This window comes from Camarhynchus parvulus, chromosome 7, assembly GCF_901933205.1.
Source record: "Camarhynchus parvulus chromosome 7, STF_HiC, whole genome shotgun sequence".
Taxonomy (NCBI): domain Eukaryota; kingdom Metazoa; phylum Chordata; class Aves; order Passeriformes; family Thraupidae; genus Camarhynchus; species Camarhynchus parvulus.
The window spans coordinates 10,744,235-10,760,808 of NC_044577.1; the positions used below are offsets into that span (position 1 = coordinate 10,744,235).

The window sequence follows — 16,574 nt, forward strand, 5'->3', positions numbered from 1 at the left end:
GAAGGGGGACTGAACCTGAGAAGCTTTACTTGGAGAATTTTGATATAGTTCAAGGTTAATCACTCAACAGTCTGGATTTTCTGAAATGTTTGGTACTTTTCCTCCCCAGAAAATGCAAAGCACTTTCACGAGGGCCAGTTTCTCACTAGCCTCATAAACATGAAATTATTAAAAAAAAAAATGAGATACAGGAGTCCTGAAGTACCTTACATTCATGGGAACACCAAGTCTGCTTAGAGCTCTTGGCCTCAGAGGGAAGGATGCTGTGCACTGAGGAAATTTCCAGCATTCCAAGTTCAAACTGGCTTCTACCCATACTAGAGAGAAGTGTGGGCTTGTGGTTAGGGCAAGCAGCCCACCATCAGCTCCTGGGTCTGCCAAGGACTCTGTGAGCAAAGTCCCAGCTCCACAACTGCCCCTTATTCATTCAGCTGCTGAGAGGCCAATGCACTGCTGCAGATGCTGTCACAGAATCACAGAATAGTTTAGGTTGGAAAGGACCTTTAAAGGTCTCTAGTCTAACCTCCCCTACAATGAGCAGGGGCATCTTCAATAAATCAGGCTGGACTCTGAGCAACCTGAATGCTTAAAGGGATGGGACATCTACCATTTCTGTGGGCAGCCTGTTCCAGTGTTTCGCCACTTTCATTTTAAAAGTTTCTTCCTTATATATCTAGTCTAAATTTACTCTATTTTAGTTTCAAACCATTACCCTTTGACCTGTCACAACAGGCCTGGCTAAATAAGCCCCATTTAAGTACTGAAAGGCTGCAACAAAGGCTCCCTGGACCCTTCCCTGTCCAGGCTGAACAGCCCCAACTCTCTCTGCCTGACTTCATAGGAGAGGTGCTTCAGCCATTTGATCATTTTTTGTGGTCCCTTCTGGACTTGCCCAACAAATTGAAGATCCTCCCGGGCTGGGGACCCCAGAGCTGGATGCAGTGCTCCAGATGGGGTCTCACCAGAGCAGAGCAGAGGGTCAGAATCACCTTCCTCACCCTGCTGTGACTGCAGCCCAGGACAGACTTGGCCTTTTGGGCTAAGAGTGCACTTCTATAGCTCCTTACTAGCTTTTCACCTACCAGCATCCCCAAGTCTTTCTTGGCAGGGTTGTTCTCAATCCCTTAATCCCTCAACCTATGCTGATAAGGGGTTTCCCTGACCCACGTGCAGGACACTGTACTTGGCCTTGTCAAACCCCGTGAGGTTCATATGGGCCCACTTGTCTTGTCCTGGATGGGGTCACACTGTGATATACAAGTCTGTGAAAAAGAAGCTCTCGTCTAAAGATACATAGAAGAAATTCTAAGTTCAGTCAAGGAGAGAAATGTCTTTCTGCATTTCCTCCATATGTGACAAGAACATCAACATATCAGCACAACAGATACGCCCCAGCTGTAGAGATTCAAAGCATCATAAAGAAGGCACTGAGATAAGGCTGTAAGAAGTGCCCTGTATGCACACACTATACACACTCCACATCTTCACCACCAGCGGCATTTTCTAGCTGCTGTTCATCATCACTGGAAGCTAATAAGTTTAAGGCCAAAGAAAACACCTATTATAAGCTAAATGGGAGACAGAAGGCATCCCATCCTATCAAATGAATACAAGGGAATGTAAGTTGGGAAGGAAACAGAGGAAGGGATGAAATTAAGAGTTTCTAAAGCTAATCTTTCCTCAAAGTGACACTGCTCAATCCTCTTGCAGTTCCTGTACTTCCTTTTTGGAGGATGAGCAGGAGGTAAGGGCATGGAAAGGCAGCCATGGTGTGGAGTCCCACCTAGCCTGGGATCCTGCTGTGGGCTAACACTTTCCTTGGCCAGAGAACTAGAAATGAGGCAGGGATCTTGACATGAAAAAGGAAAGTCAGAGGAAAGGCAAGGAACTATCATAGTGACTTTCATCCATAGGCCTGGGGTTTTTTTTAACCACAACGGCCTCAACTGAAGGGCTTTTCTGCCCCCCAACTCTAACCCTCACCAAGTTTATTGTTTGTTTGCTTACTTTTCAACAGAATAAAAATATAATACAGAGACTGATCCTTGGTAGCTTAACATTTTTTTCAAATGTTGCTCCAAGTGCTCTCTCTTGCTTTACTGTGGTCCAACTGGAATAAACTCCAGTCTCTAGAACAGAATTTCAATTTCAAGGCTATACTTTTTCTTTTCACTCGCCTGGTGGAGGTTCCACTTTCCCTTCCCAGGGCTGATCCCCAGCAACATGGTTCCCCATGCCACCCCAGATTGATTAAGTGTCTCTTGCCCTGGCAGAGCTGTGGGAAGTTTGATCTCCACGTTCATAAAAACTCTGCCCTCCTTCAGACTGTCAACAATGGCTCCAGCCAGCAATGCCCACTATTTATTTATTTATTTTGATAGTCACTGTTTACTACAAACAGAACTACATTCCTAAACCCATTTTGCAAAGACTAAGAAAAAAAAAAATCTGCCGAGCACAGCACAGCCTCTGACAGGACTCTCACTAGCAGAGGTCAAAGGGGTGATGCTGCTGCACAGCATCAGTCAGACGGTCATGGGGAAATGGTTTTCCTGGAGTTGTACTCTAGAGCAGTTGAGGAATTGAATGTAGAAGCCAGCTGTAAAACAAACAATCCAAACACAATCCAAAGTCTGCCTGTCCCACTGTCCAGCTCTGCATACACACAGGCCACCAAACCTCTCTGAAAGAGCACACCAGAAACCCATCTTCTTGTGAATTAAATATAACCAGGGAAGCCTGAAGTGTAGACCAGAAACCAAACCCTGGTGTTTCAGCCGCACTCAGAAACATTCCCAATGTGGTAATACAGCTCCCAGCTTTAGCCACAAAAAGGGCACTAGCATGCAGTATCCCCAGACAATCCTGCTGTCCATGGGTACATCCCTAACAGCTGACAACTAAAATAGGAGGGCAGCTTTGGAGGATGTGTTGTGAGGGCACTGAGCTCTCAGCTCCTGCTGGCTTAAAAAATACAAAGGGATACACAGGACTTCACAAAGGCTAAAAAGATCTAGATAAAAGTTGCAAGGAATAAAATGCACTTTGAGGTGAACAGGTGACGAATAAGTCAATGTCTAAAATGAATGGCTTGAAATCTTTATGAAGGTGTATTCCCTTAAAGAATTCTCACCATACTACCTTGGTACCTCCATAAGGCCCTGAAACTTGCCTTTATGTTGACTTGCGAGCTCTGTGATTTGCAACCTCAGTTTCTAGAAACTGCTCCTCTCTTCAGTTGCTGAGACACTGCCATGACTCAAGAATGAAGATGGTTACTTGTTAAATTAGAGATCAATTAACTCCACCAGTAGATGATGCCTCTTGCAATAACTATTCTCAGTGGGTACCACTCTTCCTGTACAGAGACAGAAGAGGAACGAGGTCTCCGTAGCCTCTGGATGTTCTCTTGGGTACATGACACACAGCCCTGTGTATAAAATGTCAAAACATCCCTGTCGGAGATTCAGTGCCTGCTAAAACTGTGAAGATCTCACAGCACCGTGGATTGCTGTTGACAGAACAGCAGCGCCCAACATTAACACATGCCTTGTTAGCAAACTGGAAGCCTCTCAGTAGTCTGGGGTGAGGGAATAATAGAGGAAGCCAATACAACACAAGCCAGGCCTGTGGAGAATAGCAAGTGAACAAACCTTGGCGGAGAGTCCAAGCAAAGCCTCAGACTAGCTCTTTTTTCCCCCCTTTCAAACTCTCTCTTCTGCAAACATAGGCAGTTTGCAATGAGCGCTTCCCACCATGTAACTCAGCTGCTGAAATCAGCAGCATTTTCACCAGAAATTCCCACAACTGGCAGAGCTGGCCTGTGCAAAGCACTGGGAACACCCAACTGCTAGTTTGCACACAAGTCAGACCTAAAGCTGACCATGCCACCGTGTCCAGCCGTGTCCTTGCTTTTTGGCACTCCTCGGGGCCACAGAGCTCCCCAGACAGCGGCAGGACACCACAGGCACACCAAGCCAGGCCAGGGGCAGGCACACAGGTGGGCTTTGAGGCAGGGGGTGGCCCTGAACCACTGTGGTTCTTGGCTGTGGCTTCCTCTGTCCCTGCCTTCCAGTGCCCCCATAAACCACTTTCATGCTCCAGCAGAGCGCTATGACATCTCAGTATGGCGAATGCTGGGCCATCCCAGGGAGCCAGAACTGCTCTGGCAAGGCTGCGGAACAAAAGAAACATCAGCCTCAGAAACACTTCTTTATTCGCTGCTGCTGAAGAAACAAAACCTTCATGTGCAGTAACTCTGCTTTAAACAGTAACATTTGTGGATCCTGTTCTTAACCTTTTGCATCTGCTGTTCAAAATCTGCCCTGCTTTTTTTCCACGTGAAAGACTACAGATCTTATTTTTGTTTTGGGGCTGGTGTGCAATGCTGCCAGAGAAGTGCACTCAAGCTGGCACAGACCAAAGCTGGTGAGCCACCCAAATTATTGTTGGGTGGTTCAGTCCCTCTCTATTTCAAGAAGCCTCTGGGTATAATGACAGGAAGCTTGCAGGCAATTTTAAGCCAAACCTCAGAGAGGCTGGCATTCGGTCTGTGTTAAAACACTCCTTATTAAAAGCTGTCCAGTCCGGATTCTGGGTGGAACTTTGATATCTGCATGGAGCAAAGAATAAGGGGCACGTTTGCAAAATCAATTGTGCAGTTTTTATATTTACTGCACGTTTACCACATATGTCATTTATTACACAGTGGAAAACCGTTAAATGCACAGTAGTTGTGCCAAGTGGCATTATGCTTTTAACAGCTTTATTCGTTTAACAGCTCCAGTTCTCATTATATTTTGCCATGTGGTACATGAGATTTTTATGCATTTAACAGTTTAAGAGGGTTCCATGGTATTTTCCTTTTATGTATTTCATACTGAGCCTGGGATTTGGTTTGGGGGGTAGAGGGACTGTAACCCCTTTATCCTGACAAGAGAAAGCAAAATGCAATGAAAATAAATGATTGCATTAAGAAGGAAAAATTAATCAGATCTCCATGTGTCAGGACACAAATACCTGTAAGAAGGACAAGGCTTTCTCATGTGCTTTGATAGCCTTTGATGCTTTCTTTATATGCCTTTCAACTGCTTATTTTACATCTGCTTTAATGACTATAATGTTGTTTCCCGGCACAGAGGGAAGTGTGTGTTTTTCAGAGTGCATGCACCTAGATACTTCTATCCCACTCTCTCATTGTCACGTGCACATCTGTGCATTTTTTGTGCGCATATTGATGCCCTCTCCTTGCTGAACTGAATAATTTCACTCAGGATCAGAAGCAGCTCTTTTCACTGAGTAAACAATTCCTTCCAAAAATCTCCAATCTACTTGCTGCCCTTCAAAAAAATCTGTCCTCCTTTCCACAAAATCCCTTCTGGTGCATTATATTTTTTTAAAGAGCTGGATGAAATTTTTAGATTAATGGATTCTCTTCAAGAATTTCACCCCGACCTAGGTTTGCTCACATGTATTTTTTACACCCAAGGTAGAAATGAATCCAGCAGAACTCACTGTAGTGCCTTCCCCTGCCTTTTTGTAAAAATTATTGGATCCAATGTGAATTATTCACATGGCAATACCGTATGCAGCACATACAACATGCTAAAAAGGAAACACCTGCCTAATATGCTGTTTCCCATTGCCTTCCCTCAGTTAACCACTTGAGAAAGCAATTTCATTACCTGCTGAATGAGTAGGATACCACCATTTTGGAAGTTCTGTGTCCTACTAGCAGAGGTGTAAGTTATATACCACACGTGGGAAAAGACAGACATGTTTGTACAAAAGGGGAGAAAAAGCTTGGCTGTGAACTGACCCTTTCCTCAGCCACTTTTAAAAGGGAAAAGGAAACCACTTAAGCAGGCAAAAGCCAAACACGACAGGTTCCCCAGAGATGAAAATTATTATTATGGTAGGAACAGATGTAATTTTATTGGTAGGAGGAAGAGATGGATCTAGTCCCAAACCCAGAGCTTGCTTTAAAAACAAAACCCCAGAAAGCCCCACAACAATGAAATCCCCTATACCACTCACCTGACTTTTATTGGCAGCCACTTTGGCAAACAGAGCTTGAGATACCTTGGCCCTTTTCATCTCCTGTTGGATCTCATCATAAATGGCAGCTGTGATGTTGACGTTGGCGCTGTCCGCCTTAATGGGGAGGTCTGTTGTTGGTGTCGAGGTTTTGGCCTACCAAGAGACCATGAAAATAATAATTAAAAAAGTGCTGCTTTCAGCCCAGCCATCTGTGCAGAAATTATCAAAGGATTTCAGTCAGCTGATGCCAAACTGCATTAGCTACAGAGGGACACTTCCTGTCCATTATTCTAATCAGGTTAATTGTGATTGGAAATAATTGTAGTGCATTCCTATAGGACATGCAAGGCCCTGTCAAGCCTCCCCCTCTCCCTCTCCCAGCATGTTTATTGAACAGCTCAACAACAGGATAGGTAGCTGGGGCACTGGGCTGCAGGCACACACTGACATTGGCTTTGCCAGCCAGCTACTGCAGCACAGCCACCAGGCTCTACCTTCTCCCCCTCTCTCTAGAAGTGGCCTACACCTTGGAGGAAGAGCCAATTCTCCCAGAAAAAATGAGTAAATGGGTAGAGGTCTCTAAATAATAAATTATTACTCAATTTAATGCACTCCCTCAAGTCTCCCTCATCCTTTATTAAAACTATATGTATGTCACTTGAGTATGTATGGTTTCCCAGCCTTATCATCATTATGCTAGCCAGACAGTCACCTAATTTCACCTAGGAAATCAGTGGAAATGAAAAAAAAAATCATTTCATAAAGCTGGGCTTTGGCATGCCTTTGATGTGCTGCCCTCATTCTCCTAAACTCATATTGAGATTTTGTGTATTCCACTGCACTCCTTTTAATTGAATGATTTCCCATCAGCTTCTGTGACAAATGAAGGACAATAACGGACGCTGCCAGTGCTTTCCCTTGGCTGGACTACCCCTGCAAGGCTTCTGTCAATACAGCTCAGAAGACTGCTACAGGATGTCCATTTTAAAGCCCCTTGGACTGGTGGTCCCCCGAATGCACTGGCAGGAGAGGGAGTGAGGGCGCTGTGATGCTCCCTGAGTATCTCCCTTGGAGACAATCTCATTTACTTTCCTGGGCTCAAAGAAGAGAGATACCAGGGCTGATCACTGCACCCCTTAACCTTTTAAGGGAAATGTGGGCTACTGACATAAAATCTCTGTTTTGTCTTGAGACAGAGGTCTTAGGAAAGCACACAACCTAAATGGCAAAGCTTACAGCTCCCAACTGACCCAAACCACCCACACATCCCTGTGACCCTCATATTTGGCCCAATTATGAACCTTTTCAGATGGATCCTTTTTTTGTGTCAGAGTGGAAGTCTGCTAGAGTACATCTAATGTTAATTTTTAACTAGGCAGACATGCTCAAATGTTTATTTGTTAATAGGAAGGTTAACTAGACAAAACCAAACCTTCTGAACTTCTTCTGTTTTGTTGTCCTCCAAATCTTCTTCTTCCTGACATCTCTTCTGTATGGAGGCCACATTAATAATGAAGCCAAAATCAGTCAAGACAACACACTAGACTAATCATTCTTCCTTATGACTTCCAGATACAGCCTTAACTAACCTGTGTCTTCTCCCTTTCCAGGCTCAGCAGGCACTGCTCTGGGCTTGTTCCCTGCGTGTCACAGGCAGGACACGCACAGAAAGGGTGCAAGATTTCCTAGTTCCCTGAGGCCAGCCCCGTGTGCAGGCAGAGACAGCTGGACAGCAGCTGGGGCAGAGCACAGCCACCATGGCCCAGGAGGCCAGGGCTAAACCACTGCCATCCACAGGCCATGAGCTGGGTACAGTGCAACAGAAGGACACCCTGCTCTGAAATTCGGTGTTTACAGATAGGTGAGAGTTAGGGCAATTGTGCGAAATGTAAAAAAACAACAAAGAGTTCATGGAAAGGAAAAGGACTGTCCAAATCTGTCAGGAGTGATTTAATGGAGATTTGTCGGGTATAAAAAAGTCTACCCAGGCACTGGAGCCTTTGGCTAGCACAGCAGCTGAGGTCACCATGGCCTCAAAGGCTGTTATAGATGTCTGAGATCCTGAGAAGAACAAAATTAGCATGTAAAACGAAGATTTAAAATATAACTCCATCCTGCATGGGTCTCCTACACTTCTAGGTCCACAGACACATATCAGAAAAAAGCCTGGCCTGCACACCTTGAAAGCTGCTTTTTTATATAATCACCAAAATAGGAAGAGCAAATACCAACCAAAAGTCAGTAAAATAAAGTATTTAATGTTAGAAGTCTAGATTCAAAGCTGGTCTTGATATTAAGAAGTAGTTTGACACTATTGAAACATCTTATTGCCAACAGTGGGGAAAAAAAGAAAAAGTGTTTGCAACCACAGTGCCAGAGCACTGCAACCCAGCCCCTTACTGCCGGGGTTCTGTGCGCACATAACAACTCCCAACAGTTCAGAGCATCTCCACAGCAACTGTACCCCATTTTCTCGATCAATGTCTCGTTCTCACCTTGAGGCAGGTCCTGAGCCAGGGATATCACAAAAGAGTGGCCTGGGGCTGGCTCAGAGTCAGGGAGAGCTGAGCTGGATTATTCTGCATGTCCTTACACCTGCCTGGCATGACAGCCCCAGCACTTCCACCGGTATCTGCCATTCCTCTCCCACCCAGCACACTCAATCCCAAAAGCCTTGCCGCAGGGCATTGGTATCTATGGAAACCATGTCTCCAATTGCCATTCCATCACCTCTTCTGGCACACTGACACAGTTCCTGCAAGGCTGGTACAGCTCCTACCCCTGCTGCCCCAGAGCACCCCAGAGCTGCAGGGTAGGTTGTGGAGCTGCCTGGGGAGCTGCCGTTGCCTGCGAGGACGGCATTTGTCTCGTCAGAGCTCAGAGCAGGCATATGGGGAAGCGCAGTAGCCGTGCTGCCTGCCCGGGAGCTGGGAAGAGCCTCATTTGCAGAGGTGTCCAAGTTGTCAAAACAGCACCTGTGCTGACTGGTGCTGGCCCTCTGAGGGCTGGGAAAATGTTACACAGCGGGCACAAGGCAAGCACTGGGTACACAAACCTTTGTGTGCTGCTTTTGCTGATCAAAAACCTCATGAAACCTCATTGGATTCTTCGAGCTGAAATAAGGCAAATATATGCTGGTTTATACCTCCAGACTACAATTTTCTAGCAACATTTAACTCTTACAAAGGCTGGCAAAAAAATCCAATATTTTAAATCGTGTTCTAGCTGTGGCTAGAGCATGGGAAAATGGCATATTTCAACACAGGAACAAAATGGGGCAAGAGATCCCATTTTTTTTTCTCACCAGATTGCATCTAAACTCTCAATTTTCTTTTGGTGCTTGATTCTAGTACAAAACCTATTGCAGTAAATGTAAGCAGGAGTAAGCTAATTCTTTAATGAATCGATACCAATGCAGAAAGTGGCTACACTATTTAAGTAGTAAAATACTGTAGCCACTATTAAAATCCCTATACATATTTATTTTCACCAAAAGTTAACTAAAAAGATAAGGAAGATACAATAATTTTCCCATGTAATGAAAATTCAGTGTCAAATTTGGGTTGGCAGGATAAGCTTGCTTTCAGTGAAAACAGTTCTTTACATCACATATTCAGTGAAGTGCACCTACATGTCTGGGTTAAACTGAACCTCAACAGTTTCTACAAAATCAACACACCTTCTTTAAGGATGGTCAGTTTGAATGTAAAACTTCACTCCCCCAACAGTGCTTGCTTGCTTACTTTTAGCAGCTGTGACTAGAGAGTTCAATGAGAAGTGATCATTGATATTATTAGAAGGGTTACACGGGCCCATTGACTAAAGATCAGTTAAGTGCCAGAACTGACACATCATGTCTGCACTGTTATAAACTTCAGACTCAAATTAAGCAAATGTCATGACAGGAATTCATCAGCAGCCCTGTCCATGCACCCTCACTTTGCAGAGTACACGTGTGGGACTGCACCAGCCTGGTACAAGGAGGGGGGTGACTATTACAGTGTAGCTTGTGGATGCTCACTCTCAGTGCAAAGAACAACCTACCCAGGGAAGAGTGGGCGGCAACAGCACGTTAATAAACACATGCAGTTAAGTGAATGAGATAACAGCTGCTTGGGAGCTGTAAGCATCATCTTCCTTCCCAGCACGCTGTCCATCTCCACTTTCTGTACCTCAAACATTTACTTGTAAAAACCTCTAATGCAGGGACTGTGATTTCCTATGCAGAGTACGGAACATAGTATCCTCCAACAACAGCTATCTAATGCACTATTGACCTCTGTTCACTAGACACTTTTATGGCAACATATATGAACCAGAAGCCCAGAAATTCCCTGTAATCTGAAGAAGGTAATCGACACAGGTAAAAAGCTACATGCATTGTCTTTCCATAACATATTCTATAATAGCCATTTAATGGATATATATAAACATAGCCTGTATGTATGCTCACGTGCACTTTTTCAGGCATTAATGTTACATACTCTTTTGCCTTATAGCATTGATTAAAGATAGAATGATCATCACAGTGTCTTGCTGACATCCACTAAATGTCTCTTAACAGCCACTCCAAAACCTTACAAACGATTTTCCACAACTCATCTGGGCAAGGGTGGAAAGAAACTCCTGGAGTTATCTGGACAACAAACAGGTAGCAAAGGATTGCCTCTTACCTGGGGTGTTCTGGAGGAGCTTGGGCTGCTGGCAGCTGAAGACACCATGCTCACGTTTGGGTTCATACTCCTCTCTCTCTCATCCTGATAGATACGATCCCGCTCCGCATCAGGCAAGTTGAGGAAATTCTGCATTGCCCGTAAGTTTACCAGGAGGGACTGGGAAGCTGTCCTAGGGTCTTCTTCTTTACGCAGGATCTCTGACAACAAACCCTGGTTTAAAAAAAAAAAAGCCAGTCATGCGTTGATGGGTTTCTTTGGTTTTTAAAAATTTGTTTAGTGTAACCAGCTGGGTTGCAATACTGAGAATCTATATCAGAATCTCATGGGCTCTCCCTGAGGGGATATTTTGTAGGAAAGTGTTTGTCTTCTGGGGGCTGGGGTTTATTTTGGGACTGTCCTATTCTGGCACAGTAATAAGCTTCTGAGTATGGAGACGCTGGATAGGAAGGTAAGTGCACTGGTTAGAAGGAATTGCAGTTATCACCAGGTGCTTGCTGCAAATATTTTAGGAGCTGTTAGATCTCTCTCTCTCTCTCTTTTCTCTTTTTACTTGAAGCTGGGAACACTTGGCAATCCTGTTCATCTTTGACAAATCTGCCAAGGTTGGTAAATTTAGTTTCGACATTTAAACAGTGCAGGAGGTTTATAAAGAAAAATGTTTGGCTGCGTTTTGATGTTACAGTCCGCTCATTTCAGTTTGGACAGTCATTTCTGAAGGAGAAAAATGAAGCAATAATAAAACCTTAGAATCTAGCCTTAGGGATTTAACCCATTCTTTCATGCCTCATTTTAAAATACCACAGGCTTCACATTGCAACTGTGAATGAACACCATATTAATCTAGTTTTTACAAAAGCCATTACACAGCATTTCTAAAATATAAAGAGTAAAAAATAAAAGAATTGGACAGATGAAAATGTCATTAAAAGAGGCTTAAATCTAATGATGGGATTAAATTTACGTGTAAGAGTATGCACTCACAATAGTTCCACGGATTATCTAAAAGTTAAAGGCACAGCACACAAGTCTGGATCAGGGCCCACAGAAGCTACCAAGGACACAGCATGTGCCACCAGCTTCCCCCAGGCACCCCCTCATACCCGACACTTCACAAACTGGGACTTCATTCCAAATAGCAGGAACAGCAAATTTCCAAACTATACCTGTTTTAATATACCTGTACTGAGGTGCAAGGAAGCAGAGAGGGAGCATTTCTGTCCATGAAGGCTACTTACATCTTAAGGTAACATATCAAAATGATATCTTAGTGTTAATATGCAATTCCATGTGCTCATTATTCCAAAAGGCTATTCTGCCAATCTGCTTCCCTGAGCCATGTGACACTGTTCCTGCTTCCCTCCTGTCACCCGCAGGCTGCAGTGCTGCTCCCACAAACGCCAGCCACAGAAGCCAATGTGAAATCCCAGTGGGAGCTGGAGGGCTCACCTTGGCCTGCTCTGGGAGAGGAGCAGTGCAGCAGCACAGGGACCCTGCAGGCCCCGACACGGCCCCGCTGTGGCTGCTGACACGAGTGGTTTGCAGTTACTTCACAGCCAGGACCCAGGCAAGGGTCCAAGGACAGGCAAGGCTTACTCCTTTCTTGTCAGCAAAATGTTACTAGAAAGCAGCCACATACCCCAAAGCCCTGTAGTATTTAGTTTTCATTTATTTTATTGCATATCAGACAGCTCCTTCAAAAAGTCTTGCTAAAAGCACTGTCACTACAGTTGGCCAATTAACCCAACACCAACATTTTTAGTATATATTGACCTTATTTACCAGTCTTCCTGACAAAATCAACTGACCAACATATGACATACCTGTTACCTGCATTTTTCTGCTATTCAACATCTATACTAAAATACACATGTGAAACCTCTACTTCAGCAGAGTTTATACCACAAATGCTCTAAGCAAGTTCCATACACATCCTGAAGGTAGGCTCCATCTTTTCAGCTCCTCATCTACATAATCAAGCTGAGACACTCCCAATTACATTTTTCTGCAATGATCAGTGTGGGCACCAGAAGGACTGGAGCTGGGAATGAAAGCATGGTTAGCACCACTCAGAAGTGGGATGTGAGAGAGAAGCTGGCCAGTGAAAAATGTCTGCTCTTTGGGAATAAGCAGTGCTGGGCTGTCCTCCGGTATTTTGTGTGACCTCAACACAACTGCATGCTCATACCTGGCTTCTTCTTCAGGGTTTACCACCTCTCAGAGAAGATAAGGACATTTTGAAAAGCTTTCCAAAGTTGAAAGGCTCATAGGCTGGGGGAGGCTAACCAAAATAGTATATACAGGAGCTTGAAGCCACAAGCTGCATGATTCCAAGACCGATGCAAGTCTTTACTAAAATTTCCCCTAAAGTAAGTGAAAAATTCTCTAAATGAAGTAAATAAAGGAAGTATTGGTTCCATTGATTCTCTAAATTTCTAATTCGCTATGTCTTTGAAAAGAAATGTATGTAAAATTTCTTTTTAAAAGAAAAACTCAACTTCAAAAATCAATGAGTTTAGTATGAAAGAAAGGGACCTGAAAGCTACTGGAGCTGACTCTGAAACAGTTTTTTTCTCCCTCCCATTTTAACCTCACTAAATTTATGGTCCAATTTCAAAAATGGAGAGCAGAAACATACGTGAAAGCATGCCAGCAATTACTTTTCCATGCAGTCATTGACTCTGTATGTAAATCAGAGTCTCACAGGTACAAGTGGCTTGCTCATGGCACTAAGTGTATCTCAGTGCCTGAGATATCAACCCTTGTGCTTGCAGGCTCTGATTTATCACCACAAACATCTTTTCACGCTGTACATTTGGTGCCCGCACTCCTGCTCCCACGAGGGTCTCAGCCTGACCTGCTACAGGGACACAGCAGTATTTTGCAGCACGCCTGTTCCATCAGGAGGCTGGGAGCTTCTCGTCCTAAGGCAGGCACCTGCTCCAGGGGGAACTCGCTGCTTCCCCAGCAGCCGCTGGCAAGGGTGAGCCCTGCTCCCCATGCCCTGCTCCAGGCCCACAGGTAGGAAATCTGGCTGCCAAGAGGGTTTTTCTGCAGCTCCTCTAAGTGCTTTGGCAACTTAGGAACCATGTAAACAGCAGGAGAGCTAATAAGAAAACGGGCTCATGAGGGACAAATCTCGTGTCCTCCTGCAACTGAAGATAAACAACAACAGCGGTAAACAGCAGCAGCAGATAGCTGAGTGATAGGGAAGGATAATAAAATAAAGTGTCTTGAGAGCAATAGCGTTGACAATAATATAATTCTGAGCTACTGAAGTATACGCAAACTAACCAGTGAGCAACCTTATAAAAAATAAAGTGATATTAAATAATCTGTTCAGCCTTTTTGTCACCTGCAACAAATTAGGCTTTCAATATGCAAAACATCTTCCTTCCAGAAAAACAAATGATCATGATTTCATTTAATTGTAATTTAATGAGGCATAATGTATTTTTTAAAGTGATATACACCAGGTGTGTGGTGAGGAAACTGGCCCAGCCAGACAAACCCTACTGTTTCTATTTTTGAGAAAGCCCTAAAGCCAGCCAGAGACTGTTTTCATTTCTCCAAATTATGTTTCTACTGGAGGGGGTGAGGGAGGGAAACCCACAGCATTCATAGATTTCTTATAAAATTCCATTGGCTAAATTAGCTCATTCCGACTTACTTACAAGTTACATATTAAAAAATAAAAATAAAAAAATTGGCAGTTTGCAGAGTAACTAATTCTGCAAACCTAAAAGATCATCTTCAGGGACTAGAAAGTCTCAGTATAACTTTAAATAGCTGAACAGATCTTCTACATAGAACACAGCTCCCAGGATACATTTTAGGACATGTAGCTTGATAATATCTTTGCTTTTCCACTCCTCTGCATCATTTTTAAACCGGCTGCTGAAGAGGCAACTGATGAAGTTTAATGTTCTCACAGGCTGTGCTTGCAAATGAGGGGTGTGATCACCCTAAGACAAGGGCTCTGCACAGCCTGGTTTACCCTTGGAACTTGCGCTATTTTTAAAATTACACACTGGATCCATAATTGACTTTAAGAAAATAATACCTGTGGTGGAGAAAAAAAGCACATGTCCAATCAAAACAAAAAAGTCACTGAATCTATTTAAGGCAGGAGTAATTTTGACTGTGTTTTTTCAAACTAGCTGAAACACAGTCCCCTCAGGCCAGCAAAGTCACTGTCACAGGGGTTTGCACTTTTCTATGAAACCCCATTTATGAACTTCTTTTATTTTTTTTAACTACAGCATTTCCAGGACAAACAACCCAAACCTCACTGGCACCTGATCTTTTTTTCAGCAGTTTCTGAGAGAAGATGCAGTGCAATGTAGTGCGAATGTTATTCCATGTGACTCCAACACCCAGGGGACCAAACTGACCAGCCTCTGAGACATACACAGGCTTGACCAAAGCACACAGAAGGTGAGCAAAGCCTCTGTGCTCTCTTCCCAAAGGGCTGCTGCTCAGGCCTGGAAAGGGTGGCAGTGAGAGCTCAGTGGGACAGCAGGCTGCACTACCAGTGACCAAAGGCAAGACAATTTTGCAATGGAACTTTTGAAAAGCAATCTGGCTGGGGGCGAGGCCGTGCTGCTGGAGTGCAGCCCAGGCACTCATGTCCTCGATGTCCAGGGCCATGGGGCAGCAGGAGACTCCCAAGCACTGGACAGGGCCTCACACACATCACATTTGATGACTTGGATGGAAGTCATGCTCTCCCTCTTACTGACCTAAGCCATCTGACTACAAAACCAGGTACTAATGTTAAAGAGGTTCAGAACGGGCTTTGGACAATCAAAACACTGGCCAAGGCAAAAATTTAAATAAACCCAACTAATGTGCTAAACCTCAATTTATATGTTCTGTATAAGGAAATTATATATATGTAAGACTGAAAAAGCATAAACACTTTTTCAGACTTTCAGTCTATTTGTGCCTCTCCATACTTCAGCTATGGCCAAGAGCAACAGAAAAAATGCTGAAATACCAGAAAAATATTGCTTCTGCAGTGCTTAAAGTTCCAAGTACTTTAAGCCCTGCACTTACACTGACAAGTCTCAATAGAAAAGCTGTTCTGCTTTCCATCAGGGATAGATGTGACCCTCAGCAGGATGAGAAAGTGTAGAGATTTATTCTATTTCAACATCTGGATCTTAGAGGTCAGTGATTTCAACCTGTCCCCTCTCTGCACACAAGGCCTGTTTCCAGCGCCCAGGGAACCCCTGTTTAGCTACACATTTCTATCAAACTACATCATAATTGTACCTTGAGCATACAAAAACAAACTTGATTTTGCCAGGCTAAAATGACTGTTTATATTTACAGCTGTCTGCTACTTGCAGTTGCAAGCTGGAGACAGCAGGTCAGTGCAGGAGCTCTGCAGCAGAAGCACTGGCTTCTCCCAACCCTTCAAGGAACAAAGCATTTCCACCCACTGTGTTTCTCTCACGTCAAGGCAGGATTTTACCGTGACATCTCTCTGCCTCTCTGCATTTACTCCAGGTCTCACCTTCAGGATGGTATTCTGGGCTGAGCAAGATACATTAAACAATTCTGAAATCCTTCTCTTTGCCTCCAAGTATAGAGCACTCACCAAGAACCTCTATATGAAGTACCTGTAGGTTTCTTGGGACTCAAGCTCCTTTTCAAATGCTCACTGCTTTGTTCCCATTCCCTTGCATCTCTTCCTAATTCCAGCAAGAATATGAAGCAGAAGTGCTGGAAGTCTATCAGAAATGCTTATCCTGGCAACGTGTCCAGTCCAATTTTGCTGAACAAAATTGCTTTAGATAATCAGTGGAAAATTTCGAGTGGTTAGCAAAACCAAGCACCTTCGTATCCATTCTGTCA

At 44.0% G+C, this 16,574-nt stretch overlaps 1 protein-coding gene across 5 annotated transcripts in view; it reads right to left on the reverse strand.

Moving 5' to 3' along the window:
- Positions 1 to 16,574, reverse strand: part of SATB2 (SATB homeobox 2) — a 136,116-nt gene that overhangs the window by 28,924 nt on the left and 90,618 nt on the right. For all 5 annotated transcript variants that reach the window (XM_030952607.1, XM_030952609.1, XM_030952608.1 and 2 more), the window contains 2 exons: positions 10,713 to 10,925; positions 6,037 to 6,192 (listed from right to left, as the gene is read on the reverse strand). In XM_030952607.1, coding sequence (XP_030808467.1) covers positions 6,037 to 6,192; positions 10,713 to 10,925 — 369 coding nt within the window. The remainder of the gene's footprint in view (positions 1 to 6,036; positions 6,193 to 10,712; positions 10,926 to 16,574) is intronic.